Here is a 17,239-nt window from a genome sequence, read left to right as displayed (position 1 = left end):
CAGGCAGCTCTGCAGGGAGCCTGGGGAAGAGGCTTGGAGAAAGTGGACCTGGTGCACCAAGAGGCTGGGAAAAGGCTGGGAGAGAGGCCCAAGACACAGCAACGTAGGAAGACATTCCACAGGGACAGCAAGGGGGCTGTGTCGTCAGGCCTTGACTGCTGATTCAAGGCTCCCTGGACCAGAGCCCAGTGGAGAGGCAGGGCCTGGGTTCCCCTATCTGCCCACCGAGGAAGGTGGAGCAGAACCCCCTCCCCTCCAAGGGGTGAGAAGTGATGAAGTCCCCTGATGCCGTGTGTAAGGACTAGTGGGATGGAGTCAGAGCCTTGGCCCGCTTGTCGGACTCTGGGCTTACCGTGGAAGGAGTGGGACTATGTGTGACCCAGCCAGAGGTCGAGCCACAAGCAGGAGCGGACCAGGGCCCCCGTGGCTGCCAGCAAGGGGTGCCGAAGGAGAGCCTGCTGTCCCAGGAGCAGCTCCCAGGGGATGGGCTGGCCGGTGAGTCTCACTTGTATCTGCTGTCTTATACAAATGTGGCTCCCTTCCCCACGTTAGCTCCCTGGGAGAGGTCAGAGTCGCGTGCACTTGCTGTGGTGGCCATGTACCGTTATATGGCTTTTACTCTGAGCTCTGCATCCCCAGCCACACTGCAGATGCATGAGCAGGATTCAGCTCCTCCTGATGTGTCCTCAGTAGAACTGCATACCAGGCTCCAGGCCTGCGTGTGACTACACCGGTGTCGCTGTGAGTTGAATTTGGCCTGTAAAACCTCTTGCAGGTGACTGCACATGAGGAAAGCCACCAGCTCCACTCTCTGATCTTGGGGGGGTGGGGGTTGTTGCAGGGCTGGAAGTTGGATAAAGGCATCTCTTTAACTTGCAGCCTGACCACATTTAGTCTTGGAGTCTGGTAGGCTAACTATCTCGGACCCCAAAAGGCCAGTTTTGCAGCGTAACACCCCACTTGAAATCCCCTTTTTCCATGTATAAAAGAAGAGCACTTTTCCCTGTTGCCTGTGGTGGTTCTGTGGCTCCTGCTGCTCACTGCTTGGCCACTGCCTGTTCTGTAACTAGTATTCCATGCAGTGACTTTAATGAAAGATGCATTTCAAACAGCAAGCCAGGAGCTCTGCTGGGAGTCCACTCCATGTTAGCCCCTGGCCTCCCACCCTCTAGCTCTTGCTTAGAGAGAGAACATGCTGCCTCCACAGCACCCTGGATATTTGGGCTTTCCTTCAGGCAGACTCCTCCTTAGAGAGGGTCTCTGGTAAACACCCTCCCAAGATCTGACCAGTCAGCTGCCCTTCCCAAGGAAACTGATCGGTGTTCTGCAGCATCAGGAAACAGATCAGTCACCTGTCACCAGTCTACTTGTAAATGTATCAGAGCCTAGTTCTCCAATGCATGCACCAAGCTACCAGCCTGGGGCCAGAACCAGATCCTCGGCGGGTGTAACTAGAAGTGAATGACAGCACTCTGATCTACACCAGCTGAGGAGCCGGCCCATGTCATTTCATCTCTTTGGCCTTTTATGGACAATGGCGCCTGGTGATAGCCTGTGTTTAGCAAAGCAGGAACTAGTGTTTTGGTGCAAAACCTTGTTACTTGCATCACTGCATACCGGAGCCCTCTGCGCTAGGCACTGTACAAATACAACACAGAGAGGGTCCCTGCCCCCAAGAGCCACAAGAGACCACACATGGATACAGACACGAGGAGATAATATTGGGCTGCATGATAAGCGGTGGTCTCAGCACACCAGAGGTCGAATTTAAGGGTTTTTTTCCATAGGCATCACAGAAAAGGAGAGTTTTAAGGGAGGGACTCGAGGGGGGCAGTGAGGTTGCACTGTCCAGATTTAGGGGGAGCAACTCCAAACCTGGGGGGTGGGGGGAGCTCAAAGTGGCTTGTTTGAAAATGTAACAAGTGGACGATGGAGGCAGAGCTGATCTCCCAGGAGCAAATGCCTGATGATGGGTGGGGTGGGGAGAGACTGCCAAGGGCTTTGAAAGTAAAGACAAGTAGCTTGGGGGGGAAGGGGAGTTGGAGAAAAGGATGTTTTTAAAATGCATATCTGCTAATCGCTGCTCCTGAATGGCAGAGCGTTGCAATGATGGGGGAACCCTGCCCTGCACGCAGCCGAGCGGAGGGCGAAGCATTACAGCGTTGAGCACGCGCAGGAGGCTGGTTTGTTGCCAGGGAGAGAGTTTCTCCCACACGCACGTTCTAATATTTGCATAAGTCTCAGTTGCATTCGGTGCCCCAAGTGTGGAAAGCTGCTGACTCAAACGACTCCCCTGACGAACCCCGGGGGAGTCCAACGAGGTCATGCCGACACTCTCTAAAGAGAGCCGGGGTTTCCTTCCGCTGGCAGCGCTTCCCTCTGGGTGACTAGAGGGGGTGGCGAGAGCAGAGACCCCAGCACCTGGTCAGGCTTTAAGACTAAGAAGAGTTGCTCAGAGACACTGCTCGACTGACCCTCATTTTATGGGATGTCGCTTGTTTTTGGTCTCAAATTGCTCCAGGCAGATTTGGTGTTTTCTCACTCTTAGCACTGGAAGTTATTTGCATCTGCCCTGTAGAATCATGAGGCTGCTGGTGGTGGCAATAGCCCTTTCTGTAAGGGAAGGCGTCCCTGCAGCACTTTGAGGTTCCTGCATGAATACATTTTCAGGTCTGTGTCATTCAGTGTCCCACGTTTGCTTACAAACAAGCGAGTTACCCAGCCAAGAGGACCAGCAGCACAACACCTCCCCAACCTGCTATTCATCCCTTACTTCATTGTGTCTGACCAATTCATTTTTAAAAAGTTTGATGCCGGCTTTCATAGCGTCACAAAGCTCTTCACCTCCAAGTAACTGGAGCTATTTAAAAACAAGGCAAATTGTGGGGTGTGTGTGTGTGTGTTGTATATTCAGTTAAAAAAACAGTTTTGCATGATTGTGTGAAAATGGAACATCTGATCCTTACCATCACTTATTCAGAATAGGAGGAGGATAGTATTTAACTGGCGGCCAGATGCCAGGGCTACCCTAATCTGCTCCAATCCATGAGTTCAGTTCATAGCCAGCTGTTTCTGCCAGAGAATCTCAGCTCTTCTGATTTGGAAGCAGCAGCCATCAGCTACATGTTTAAAAACCACTGAAAAGTCAAACTCAGTCCTTTCCATCTTATAGAACCCAGCAGGTTTCAGCCAGTGATCTCTCCATAAAGCACCCTACTCCCCAGGGACGGACGTAGGAGCAATAGAATGAAATTAAGGGAGAGTTAGGCTCAATATCAACAAAATCTTCTCCATGGAGAGAGAGTAGCCTAGGAACTAGTCTCCGACTGCTCTTCAAGCCTCACCCAGTACCCTGGAGAAACCACAGCAGCTCCCCAGGTCTCACTGCTCACCTCCCCTACAGAGCTCACTACACACGTTACAGGTTGACTGAGTGCAGCCTATTGTACCGTTGGGTGTGTAGAGAGCCAGGGGCCAGATGGATGGCACAGGGCATTTGGCACTGAGGTTATTCCAGGTCATTTGCATTAAGGCAGCATGTAGAGGATTCCAAACAGAGATCAGGGTCCCATTGTGCTTGGCCCTGTACGGACATAACGAAAAGGCAGGGCCTGGCCCAAACAGCTGATTTAGAATCCAGCCTGGGTCAGCAGTGAGCAGGAGTCTTTCTCAGCAATCTCTGAGCAATGAGTTAAGGAGACCAGGCCAGTTGTTGATGCACAAATGTCCACAAGAGTTAGTCTCTAGGACCGCAGAGGGTCAGGACAGAGCAGGGAGACTGTCACTTTACCATGTGCTTGGACTAGGGTGGCTGCTGATTTAAAGCTTAACTTTAATTTCATGCAGGATATGGGGGACCTGTTTGGGGGCCCTCCCAGCCACTCATGGTAAACTGGCCCATGAGCACACTCTATACTGCGTTCGAGAGGGCAGCTGAGTTTAGCCCGCTGCTGCAGCAGTGTGGGGAAAGCCTGTAGGTCATTGCCAGGTCTGTTGCCGCCTTTCATGCCCTACAAACAAGCCTGCACATCAGCTTGTTCCCTTCTCACCCCAACCCCTTATTGTTGGACTCCCTGCCATGGAGACAGGGCTGAGATGGAAAGGAATGAAGGGGCAGTGGTTTTGTTCTGCAAACAAGTGGTGGGTGTGTGTAAAAATATATATAAAAAGGAACCTTCCCACATTTTCATCAGAAGGTACTTTGCTCACCCACTCATCAGTCCCCCTACCAAATCCTCCCCCGAACCCTGTTTTTTAATTCTTAAAAAGACAGCCTGTCAACCAGCCTTATGATGTTAACAAAGCAGTATTGGCACACTCAGCTCTCAAGTGACCCTCCAAAATCAAAGCACAACCTCCCAGCCCTTGCAGACCAGCTCTGTTACAGCAGCAAACTGGGATGGGACCAGATTTCAATGCTAAGCTTCTAGGGGAAGCCTGTCAAAGATAATGTCCCGCTGGTCAATGGTAGCACGATACTCTGATGCAGAGAAAAAACAAGTTTACTTCCAGGCTCCACAGCTCCGGGGGGCTGAAAGGACCCCAGGTTCCTCTCCAGTGACCCCAGGCTGCAACCCCCTGCCTCTGTGTGGGATACACCTCATCTTTATTACCCACTTGGTTTTCACCCCAACAGTAGAGAGCACTTGGGTCTCCGTCTGAGCCTTGTTGCACAGTTAAGCATATTCACATGAGACAGGATGTAAAGAATCTTGAAGCAGGACCATCTTACCTCACCACATTCACACTAGCTCAGGCAGCTTCCCTGGGCTGTGCAAGCGGCAGGTCCAGTATGTCACGCTAGCAGTAGGGTCTCTCCAGTCTGTCCACCGGCTTGACCTTTACCAAGCAGCAAAGCTTTACAGGCTGCAGAATATAAAGTTCTCCCTTTGTTACTATTCCTAAAAATGGCGACCTCCCGCTGAAACCTTCTCTGTGCACCTCCAAAGCTCACTCGCTAACATAAGGCACCTGGGGGAGAAGTAAAGGCTACCTAAGCACCATGTAGAAACAAATTCCTTTCAGATGAGCTTAAGAAAAGGCTCTTTCCCCTTTTCCTACCCAGACTAAGTCAACATAGGGCTGACCTACAAATGAATGTTAACTTGTACAGAGCACTCTCTATGCAACCTCAAGACATTCATTCAGGGTTGGTCTGCATGATTCCATCAGACACAGCTTTGGGGGTGGAATGGGTGGGGAGAGATGGTTGGCTGGACACATGTTAAACATGCAGGGTAAATGGGGAAGAATACTTGGGGCCAGGTTCTGCACTTAGTTACATCAGTGTAAATCCTGAATTCCTCAGGATTCATACTGGTGTAAGAGCAGAATCTGACCAGCCCTTGTTTCCTTTTAAAACTTTTTACACACACAGATGAGACGCTCACAAAGATGTAGGAAGTTTTATTATAAAGTGTTTAATTCAAATTGTACATGGTGACAGATGACCGACTGGATTGATATGTGAAATGAGAACTTTTTATCGGAACAATATAAAAAAAAATACAAACGCAGTAGGTGCTTAATATATACACACACACACACACTTAAAGCTGCTACTTTCCCCATAACCTCCCCACCCCACTGCAATTCCTCAAAACAGCCACTACACACACGGAGAGCAAAGACCAGACATACAACTGTTGGTTATTTAGAAGAAGAAAAAAATCACTGCAATAATATGGACCAGCCCAAGAACTTGTATCGATTTATCATTTGTTAATTGCCTAAACACATTGTTATAAAGAAAGTAGACTAACGCCTAAATCATATTTGTGTATACTTAAGGCCCTGATCCTGTAAACACTTATGCACATGCTCAACTTTAAGCACATGTGAATAAAACCCTAGACATGAATGGGATTGTTCAAGTTTAAAGTGAAGTCTGTGAGTATCTCTGGGATTTGAGCCAAAATCCCGAGGAAAAGAAAAATATCATTGCAAGAGCAGTGATAAAAATGTACTACATAGAATGGATTTGCTAAAGGATCTTAAATTATTTTTATATTAATGTGAGACTTTTCCCTGGGGCAGAAAAACGTCACTTGTGTTCCCTTTGAAATAGAGTTGAGTAGTTCTGCCTCTGAGGTCAGGAATGTGTTTCTGGGCCTTCGCACCAAGACTGATGCCCTCCCTAATGTCTAGGTGTAGCAAGCACCAGATTTTTTTTTTAAACCCTCCAATTTTTTGTATTTTGAAGCATGTATAAAAAGGGACCCTTATCCAGTGTTATACACTTAATACATTAGCGTACAAGGCTTTATATTGTGAACGTTTGTATTCCAGTTACTAGATCGTCTACAATAAACTACCCAGAATAAATGCCTTAAGCAACAGTATTGGTCATCGAGCTGCCATTCCCATAGTTTCACTACTACCTTTTCAAACCACCTGCCATTATTTTTAACAAAAGTCTTGGTTTAACTTTTTCTGTCTCCTTAGGTGAACACCAGCTGTTAATGCTCATGTTTGACTCCCTTAAAATGACACTACAAAGATACCAAAAAAATAATGCAGAGCTTCTATAACTTGTCTTGATAGATTTGGCTTCATGAGAACCCCAGGTTACAGCTTTGGAAGCGGGTCTAAAATATCTGGTCACTCTTCCTTTGGTCTACCTAGAGGAAAATCCTGTGGTTCAGTAGTTTGCCACTAAACAGTATTAGTGCAATATTTAGTGCTTAAAAAAAGGATGCGTGTATATAAATACTACACATACTTTAGCAGGACAGTTATTTGGTGTGGCAAATGTTAACTGCACTGTTATAAATTTATCTTGATCTAAACAGAAATGTGACCAGTGGTGTATCATTTCTCGTACCTATTGCGGCACTTAGTCATGTTCAGCAAGTTTAAATTGAACAGTCATTCGACTTTAAGATGCCTTCTGTGAACCAGGAAGGGTTGCTAGTAGGCTGCAAATATACCATGTAGGTCCCAATCCTGCAACCACTTATACACATGCTTACGTGTACTCGTGTGGGTGCACCCACTGAAGTCAGTGGGACTATTCATGTGTTTCAGGTTTAGTACATGCAAGTTTTTGCAGAATCAGGGCCTTAAAAACACTCCCACTCACCTCCTACCCCCAATGTATCCAAATACAAAGGAGAAATTGGAATCTAATTAGAAAAACAGGAGAACTTCACTGCACACATTAGAGGGCAGAAACCACATTTTGGATTGATTTTTTTTTTCCAGCTAAAGTGATGTTAACATCAGAATGTAAGAACAGCCAGATTGGATCAGACCAAAGGTCCATGCAGCCCAGTATCCTGTCTTCCGACAGTGGCCAATGCTAGGTGCCCCAGAAGGAATGAACAGAGCAGGCAATTATCAAGTGATCCATCCCCTGTCGCCCATCCCCAGCTTCATTACAGCTATGTTATCAAGCTGATAAGATACACTGTAACTGTGGATTTTCAGGGGCAACAGCTAAATTCAGTTGTCCTGTACCAAGGAATCTAGCTGGCCGTTAAGGATTATTACGTCATTCATAGCAGCAGACCAGTAATGCCAATTGTGCTCATCAGCAACTTTATTTTTACAGTTACCATCAAGCAAAGTGATTGATGGCTTATTACAATGGCAGGTGGCCTTGTTCTTTTGTAAATCTGTCCACATAAGTAGTGTAAAGGTCCCCAAAGCCTTCAGGGACAGAAGTTAAAAATCGTTATAAGAGGATGTATATGAAAAATCTTTTGTAAAGCAGGGTAATGGAAAATGAAACTAGGACTTGGGCTTAGCTGTACGTCGTTATAGAAGAATAGGGGGAAACAAAGGGATTTTTTTCCCCTCAAGTTTTGCTGGTGCGTGCCACAACTTTTGAAGTTTCTCAATATAATTATGGTAGCACTCAGACATCAAACAAGATCAAGTCCCACTGCGTTAGGTCCTGTACAAAACACATAGGAAAACATGGCCCTTGCCTTAAACTTTGGATTTTTTAAAATAAAAACAGGTTACAAGACATAACTTTAAACTGGGATCCTGCCATTATATGTGAAACAAGGATTTAACCTTTCAGCCAGGTTGAAAAATGTTTAGTCATTTTTCCAGAATACAGATATTGCGGATAAACAAAAAACATCCTTACCCAGCCAGCCCATCTGGCGAGTGAATCACCTGTCTTTTAGGTGCCACACATTTAACTACACCAATCTCCACTTTTTTAAAAAGCTGATTTTTATAAGAGGTGTATTATTCACTACCTATCTATTCAGGCCTTTTAATGTAATGCTTTGCAGTTGCATAGCACCTTTCATCAGAGGCCTGCAAAGCACTTTACAGAATTTAGTCTTGTAACACCCATGAGATAGGAAAGTGTATCTAATTTACAGACAGGGAAACTGAGGTACAGAGGGGCAAGTGACTCAAATAAGGCTTTCATCTACACGCCAGGAGCGGTTTTTATAATGTAGCCAGGTCTAGGGCTATATAAGGAGTCAATTGCAGAGCTGGGAATAGAATGCAGGAGCCCTGTCTCTGTCCTTTTGTCAAACACCTAGAGAATTTTGTTAAGGTCACTAGCTGCCCAACAGATCCAGACTGTGCCCTTTGGTGTATTCTGGTTGTTAGCATTATAAACACGTGTAGGAACTACTAAAACGTGAAGCAGTTCCACCCAAGATAGCTTATCCACAAATGAACAGACTATGAGAGCCAGCTAGTCCATACCCAATCCAGCTGCTGTACACATGTAGTCTGGACACCAAGAATGCAGGCTGGATTTTGGTCAGTGAAATGGACTGTACCTTTATGATGATCTGATTTTCAATGTTTTAAACCTTGACCACTTTTCAAGAGCTGCCCTTTGCATTGTATTGTTTACACCCTAGTCAAGAGTGAGGTTGGGAAATTCCAGTTGTTAAACACAAACCTCCAGCAATTAGCCGAAAAGCCTTAGCTGAATGGTACCATCTTACCAGTGTTTAAGAACTAGGCATTGGAGAATCCAAGGGGTCTGGATTTTATGAAACCGTTAAAACATTTAAAACCATTCTAGAATTTTTCAACATGTTGGGCCAGATCTAGAGCTGGTATTAATAAGTGTAGTTCCATTGACTTCAATAGATGGGGCCTCTAACTTTTTTATAAAAATTTTTTTAAAAATTGTTGGCCAGAACACCATCATAACCCTCTTCCTCAAATCTAAATAGCAAAAAAACTTCTTAGACAGAGCTTGGAATTCTAGACCTATGAACTTGTAAATTAGGGCTACCATACACTTGTCCCATCTCTGCTATAAGTGCATGTGCACATCATGTTGTTGATTAGGTTGGATCTTCTTTGAATAAGAAACACTGCATGCGGAATGATGGAACGCATACACTTAACATTAGTCACCTGCTATACAAAAATCACTTGTCCGCATAAACTGACCCCAAAACCAAACATGATAAAGTATTTGCAACGCAGAGCTCTTGGGAATACAGTGCAGCAGCCGCAGATTCTCTACTTTTATTTAAATATTCCATTACCCCTTGGCAAGTGCAAAATAACTTCCTTCTAAGGCAAAACAACCCCCTTCCCCCTGCCCAAAAGTATCAAGAGACGTTGTTGAAAATAACACAAAAGATTTTACACCTGCTCAACCAGACACTGTGCGCTTGGGGGGGAATTGCTGGGTGAAATTCTATGGGCTGCATTAAAGCAGGTGGTCAGACTAGATCATAATGTTCCCTTTTAAACTCTCATCTCTGAGATTTACAGCTGGAAATCCCAGCTTTAAAAGCAAACTAATCAAAACAGTCATAATACAACCCTATTGTGCAAAAAGTGTGTACCCTCTGTTTTCCAGGTCACTTTTTCCTGAGCAAAAATGTATTCATATTTCTGGTACATGTATGGGTAGGGCTAACTCCTGAACATGCTTTCCTTGGCTTTACTGAGCTACAGATGGTTCTCAAACTACTGACCATAATAGAATGAGGGATTAAAATTGTTATGTAAAATCTTGTCCTGCTCTTTCAATGAATCTATGAGCAGAGACATAAAATGGCAAAAGACTGCTTGTCTTTGGGTATGCCTACAATTAAACAGCCACAGTGCTTCAGTGGAGACATAGGTCATCCACCTCTCTGATACGCAGTAGCTTGGTTGACAGAAGAATTCTTCTGCCAATCTAGCACTAGGTCAGTTTAACAATCTCAGGGGTGTGGATTTTTCAGAACCCTGAGAAAGATGGAGCTATGCCAGTGTAAATTCCCACAGTACATGAAATAAGAAACCAGCAGCTGGTCTGACACTTCTTGCCCAGTAATCCATAATCCAGTATGAAATTGCCATGCCTTGACATTGGCTGCACAATTTCTCTTGAGAACTGAGAAAAGCCTGATTCATGTTGCTCTCTGGATACATGATGCAATTTACAACTAGAGAAGGATTCAATAAGCTTCAACTGTTTGTAAGGATTTGTCCTGGGAATTAAAAAGTTTTGGGACTCCCCAAAAGATTTACAGTGGGCTGGTCTATGCTGGGAATTTACATTGGCATCACTACGGCTCTCAAAATCCACACTTCTGAGCAATGTAACTATGCCATCTTAACCCCCAAGGTATAGACAGTGCTAGGCTGATAGCAGAATTCTTCTGTTGACTCTACCTATGAAGGGAGAACCCCTCCCATCAGCGTACGTAGTGTCTATACTGCACTGCTGCTGTAGTGGTTGAGGTATAAATATGCCCAGTCGTTACAGTGAACATAGGTAGATTCCATTAGTCTTCTGCAACTTGTCTGCTAAGTTGGTTGCTCAAAACTAGCTCCTTCTTTCAGGCCTGCAAACGAGCCTGCAAAGATGTTCCCTTCTACTTATAACGTACTGTAGAGCAGCAGCTAAGCAGCAGAGCGGAGCAAATCCAGATTCTGAATCCACTGGATTGATCAAGAACATTAAATAGGGTAACCCATAAGGCAACAAGAGAATGCAACCATGCTTTGGTAAGGCCAGCCAAATGTCCTCATTTTATACATAAAGCGTGGAGACGGGATGAAAAGAGGAGCACAGTACACAAGGTTTTATACACAGTAGCTGTTTTGTAAGGCAACAGTTCATAACCCTGCCTCTAAAGCCTCCTCAGTACTGCTTGGCCATTATATTACTGTACCCCTTAGGAAATAAGAAAATGATACCACTGCTGCCATTTTATTTTAAGCTTGTGAGGAGACATTACCAAACTGGAGACTGTTGCCAGATGAATGCAGATTTTTTTTGGTTGATCAGTGGCTAATGAAGTCAGTGGAATAATTAATGCAACATGCATCTTTTCTTTGTGCCTGATTCTGAAGTCAATGGAAGCGGATGGAGATCAGCACATACAGTATGCTCAGCATATTTCAGGATCCATCCCACTAGAAAATGTCAGAATTGTGCAGAGGACAACCACGCCCCAAAAAGGCATTTTTAAAATCTTTGCAAAATCGAGTCTCAAATTACTGGCTCTAGCTGTAATTCACTATGTAATATACCCTGTAATATATAACCGGGCAGCCTGGTTTCCGGGCCCTCAAGCTAAACAATCTTAACAGCTTTGCTGGCCTATCTGTGCCCAGAAAAGAAACACCTGAAAATCGTAAGTGTCATTGGGTTAGAAGGCCTAAAAATAAGCAAAGAAACCCTATTGGCAGGAAGCAGCACCTTCTGTTTGTCCTGCTTGCACTCACCACTGTCATTTCTTTGCCCCGTGCAGACTAAAAAAGTGATTTGTTTTTTCCTTAAATAGAATATTTCAAGTTACGAACAGTATTGCCTAGGCAGCAAACAATACAGATATTTTATTTTTATTATAAATAGTTCTAAGTGTTTTAGGATACCCAGTAACTTTGAAACTGTGTGTGTAATTAATGTATATTGAAATCTTCGAGGCAACAGATCTTGCCTCAGTGTTGAGTCCAATCAAAACGACCACAGATCTGAGAGGCTGAGGCAGCACTGGAATATCGAGGAAATTCATATTGTCTCTAAGAACCACAAAGCAGAAGTTGTTACACTGGAAAAAACTGAACTACTGTCCTGTTAATATGACAAAAAGAACCAAAACTGCAATTAACTGTTTATCATATAAAAAATTAAATAAAGACAAATACAACATTCACCAACGTTGCTTTCAATCAGTCAGGCTAAAGTAGTATAGATTTGTTTGCTAAGAGGATATGAGGGGTAATTATTTTTCATTCCAAGAACCTGGAACAAAACTGACATTCTGTAGTTCCACAGACAACAAACAGTGAGGTTCTCCAGAGAGAAAGAAAAATGAGTAAGTCACCCATCATATACAAATATACTATTTTATTCTACGGGAATATTTCTGTAACTTCTATCCAGGGAAAACCAGATATTTTTGTTTAAAAACAAACCTAACAGGATGTCTTGACTGTTTCCCTTATTAATTGAAAAAATTTCACACAACTCTCTAATAGAAAGGGAAAAAAACAACAACCTGACAAAGACATTATAGCTGCACTCCTGAGGAATGTCCAAGAATTACAATAATTCATGGATATTTCCTGTGATGTGAGGTTCTGGGTAGACCTGCATGCAACTGAGACACTACTTGTTTTGTTTTTTGAAGGGGCAATAGGGTTGTGGGGTTTTTTCCCAACCATATGGTATCTGCTGTTGTCAGTTAAAGGCATAGGGATATTTTTTCTTCCTGACACACATCAGCTGTCCAAACACAAACTGTGTGTTTGCTATCTAACTACTTTTAATATTACTATAGGGAGAAGGTTAGTATTTATACACTGTAAAATTAATGTAATTGAGATCATTAAGCCTCCAAGTCTCTGGGTAGTTTGTTGGTAGGGTAATAATGGCCAGGGTATTTTCCCAACACAGCTTTAGGACAAGATGTGAAATAAACAGTCTCCAATCAGAAATGACAGACACAGATGGACTTGGATCATACAGAATCAGGGGCAGGTTTACTTTTCACACAGTTTTCTGTATTAAAAAATACATCAGTGAAATCTGTTACAGGCAGGGACAGGACTACCGAGTACACAACGTCAATAGACTACTTTCCAATTTTATTGTTTAAATTACCTTTGTTACTGCTAAAAATAAAGAAAATTAAAAAAACAAATTTAATTCAAGGCTGTTGATTTTCAACTCCTGAAACTGCAGTGAGAGGGTCATATATCAAAACCCCTGCTACAGAAGTTGGGAAACTGACTGTAACTACTGATTAAAAAAAAAAAGTACAATTCTCTTTAAAAATAGTCTTGTATTTCCAATGTATTTATGACCTATCGTCCTTAGAAACGAGCATCGTAAGATTGAGAAAATGGAGATACAGATGTTATCTAAACAGCGTCCTGTCCTCTGGATACAGTATGGGAGATTCCCCTTTTAAAAGATACAGTAACAGCCAAGCCATTGAAAAAAAATTTCAATTTCCAACACTATCACTAAATTTCTTTGGATGGGGTGGGGTAAAAAAACACACAAGGTACTTTTCTACCACAGTTCTGTTGTCAAAAGTAATACTGCACACGTTGAAAGGGTGGAAAGAGTATCTTCACTTTGAAATGACAAGGCCCTCCAGACTTGCACTGTATAAAAACAAAGAATTAGGTGGGAACGGGGGGAAAAGGGAAGGAAAGCTGCCTTATGCCCAAACCAAAACAACTCCCTCCAAAACGACTATTTTTGCGCACCACAGCATTTGCTAGATTACATCAACAGACTGCAGAGGCTATTCAGGGGGTTTTCTGCACACAGCCCTAGACCCTTGCTCTCCTATATGTATTCCAGAGATTTCTGTCCCATAACGTGATTGCTCTGATGCTTGACTTACAGCATCTCCCCGACATCAGAGATCCAACAGAGTCCTCGTTATTAGCATGGACTAAGAGCTAGACTCTGGGGTCATGTGACTGTTTGAACGCAGTCCAGGTAGTCATCCACTAGGGTAGTAATCTGGCAGATATAACATTGACTTCTGGCTTAATATCTTTCTTAATCTTTGATCCCAGTAAAAAATAAAACTAAAAAAGTGTGTGTATACATAACGGAAGGTGTCTATTTGTCTAGACCTCACTGCACTGTCTCTCCGTCCACATGGAGATCTCTAGGATCTCCACAGGCTCTTTGGCAGCAATGGCTGCCAGCCATCGGGCTGCAAAGTCATGTGAGCCACAGTCTAGTTCTCTATGCCCATGGTTACTATGGTAGAATTTATACAACAGTTTTGCTTAAAAATATTTCACAATTTTGTTTTAATCCCAAACAAATGAAGGATTTATGCACCGCTTGAACAGGTTAATTCATCTTGAGTTTGTTTAGAGGATTTATCACTGCATTGGACACTGGCGTTTCTTGCAGCTTAAAGTAGTTTGCTTCCTTCTGATTCCAGTTTGCACATCCATTGTGGTTCAAAATATGCCCGTGTAGTGATGTTAACTTGGCTTATTTGATACACAACATTTTCTGAAGGCTGGATGTGTTCACAGTTTGGTACTTGCAACGTGTATTGAAAGGAAAAAATACCCCACTTCAGTTAGTCTGACAATTCAATATCAGAGTCCTCTGATCTGACTTTGGCAAGTTCTTCATGTACCTCCCTCACCATAAGAATACGTGTTAACATGATGTCCAAGGTCCCGGGGTCTATTGGCAACGTGGAGTACCACATAGGGCTATTAGGTACACAAGAACGCTCAGGTTGAAGGTAAAACACATCACTTCTCTGCTTCACGCTTTCAGAACTGTTAGTGTAAAGAAAGGAAGACTATGTATCAGAAGGCAGCATTAGCAGTCCTGTTTGCAACACAGTTAAAGAGACAAAGGGAAAGTAGCTCAGATCTACTACCTGACATTACCTTGAGACTGAATAACTACATTTTAAACAGTAAAATTTGGATCTCCATTCTAGCGCCGCAATCTCCGCCCTTCATTGCAGTGAGCTGCCAATCCATCTCCAGCTCAAAGGGCATTAGCTATTTATAGAACCAAGCAGAATAGCTGCATCTTCTTATAGAGGTGGTTCTTCAATTGCAGTTTCATCCCATTACATGGCATCACCGTCTTAACACAATTAACGTTCAATCTCAGAACAAAACTGGTTCTAGTGTTCTAGGCAACATGGGAGCTCCAGCTAAGTGTATGCAGACTAATGGCATTACTGGTATTTCCTGGGACACTTGATAACTTTTAAACGTTCTTTGGGATACTGAGGGTACAAGAGCCAGTGATCTACAAAACCAGAGCCTTGCCTGCCTGTTAGTGATGCAGAATGGTGAACCCATCCACTTGAAAGACTGACCTTCAGAATCTGAGAGAGTGCCTTGCAGTCTTGCCTAGCAAGAAGTGTAAAGCCCTCTGCTCCCTGCTGGGCTTTAGAATTGTCACATTAAAATCCAGAAAGTGAAAGAGGCTTTTCACTGTCACTTACCTCTACTGCAGAGGCTGAACTATGATGTCATATGAGGTGGTGCTGCAAATGTGTGATAGCTCAGAATGACACCTTCTGACGGTATGCAAGTGAACACATGGGGATGGAGAGGGTTCCTGAACATGGCTTTGCCTGAGCAAGGCTATTTTGCCCTAATTTGGTTGTGTGCATTTCAGATAATGATTTACAGGGCTCTTAGCGGGCACTAATGATGTCACTCTCTGGCATATATGTTCTTTTGGGAGAGAATAATACTGAACTCCATTGCTCAGTGATCCTAAGTGGCGAGTGGGGGAGAGACTGAATAATTTATACGTTCATCCTTGTTCTGCAGCTTCCTTTGTGACTTCTGTTAATCTCATCTTTCAGCAAGTAAATGTCAGCATCTCTAGTTGTTACCTCTAGTCACACACTTCCTCCCTGCTTTATGAGGAAAGTGCTACTAAGATGTCGCTTATCTTCGCAATGGATTACTGCATTGTAGAGCTTGGCTCTACTTCTCGGAGCAAGGGGCTAGATTACAATCATCCTGCAGGGTCCAGGATCCGTGAGCATGAGGGCAAAGAAGTGGTGGGGGTTATTGCATCTTCCTCTGCCCCTCTCCTCCACCCAGCCCGGGGAAGTCTTGGCAAAATTAATGCAAACCACAGCTGTATTATCATGTGACAGCGTTTCCCCATCTCTGGTTGAACCTCGGAGGATCTGCTGGTACCTGGCTCCATTTGAGCTGTGATGTTGTTGAGGAGTAGGGAGCCTCAGAGCCTGTGCAGAGGCAAAGGGCTGGGTGACCCTGATCCTGAGGGGCTCAATAGGGATTGGGGGATAGATAACTTCCTTGCTTCTTTGAAGGGTAACTGCGTGTGTGGGAACCCTCTTCTTGTGGGGGGTTTAAAGCTCCTCTGGGGGAGTTTTCTCCAGAGCTGCCCTACCTCACCACAGGTTTCCTTGCAGGAGGGCACAATCTGGTCCAAGTATAATCCAAAACTAGGCTGTGCCAATCACTCACCATTTTGACAAGTAAAACTCATAGAGTCGGACTGGACATCTCAGAGGGTTATCTGTATTTTCAGCCATTTCCACTGCTGTTGGAACCTCCTCGTCCTCACTCCGTTTCCTTTTTCCTACAGATAACTTATCTGGATACAGGAAAATGACACATGAGCTCAGTGGAGAACAGTCCTCCTCTGTGACAGTAAGCTGAAGCTATTTGGTTTAAGTTCTGCACCCTGATGGGGCTTTGTGCAGCGCATAAATGACGTGATGTTTGGGAGGATCACTTTTCATGCAAACTGGCGCTGCCAAGTCAAACACTGAAAACAACTTTAGCAAATGAATGCCATCATTTGTGTTGCAGCTAGTTAAAAAGGAGCCCAACATAACAGAAAGGATCTGTTTCTACGCAGATTGAAATGCTGGATCAGGAAAATGTAATTGCTTAAACAATATTTAGTTTCACCTTGTTAATGCTGGTTTACAGTGATTGATAACACCCTCATCCACAGCTCAAATGCTAGAACACCATAGTACCAATGCATGGTCATCCTCGGTGTGTCTGTTCCCCATCTACCTCAGAGTGTGTACATCCTTTCCAAGGCACAGCCACTTACCTGCCACTATGCTTTTCTCCACCCATCTCCTTCTGCTGTACCTTCAGAGCATACACCCCCACTGCTTTTGATATTAGTTGTATAAAAATGAAATCAAGATCTACCACACAGTGTATCTTGCTTATGCAAATGATCTTTGCCAGGACACAGAATGAATTTTTGATAAGTTCCAAAACTAAGGCTATGTCTGTATGTAGGGCAGTGCAGCTGTACCAATATAGCTGCACCGCTGAGACA

General features: G+C 43.9%; 1 protein-coding gene across 3 annotated transcripts in view; it reads right to left on the bottom strand.

Annotated features, from left to right (window-relative positions):
- Positions 1 to 12,897: 12,897 nt before the first annotated feature.
- The window catches only part of ZMYM4 (zinc finger MYM-type containing 4), a 53,918-nt gene continuing 49,576 nt past the window's right edge, over positions 12,898 to 17,239 (bottom strand). For all 3 annotated transcript variants that reach the window (XM_039511443.1, XM_039511444.1, XM_039511445.1), the window contains 2 exons: positions 16,402 to 16,531; positions 12,898 to 14,709 (listed from right to left, as the gene is read on the bottom strand). In XM_039511443.1, coding sequence (XP_039367377.1) covers positions 14,502 to 14,709; positions 16,402 to 16,531 — 338 coding nt within the window. In that variant the 3' untranslated portion in view covers positions 12,898 to 14,501. The remainder of the gene's footprint in view (positions 14,710 to 16,401; positions 16,532 to 17,239) is intronic.

This window comes from Mauremys reevesii, linkage group 23 (genome assembly GCF_016161935.1).
Source record: "Mauremys reevesii isolate NIE-2019 linkage group 23, ASM1616193v1, whole genome shotgun sequence".
Taxonomy (NCBI): Eukaryota; Metazoa; Chordata; order Testudines; family Geoemydidae; genus Mauremys; species Mauremys reevesii.
Note: the sequence above shows the minus strand (reverse complement) of the source record. Positions and strands in the feature narration are given on the sequence as shown.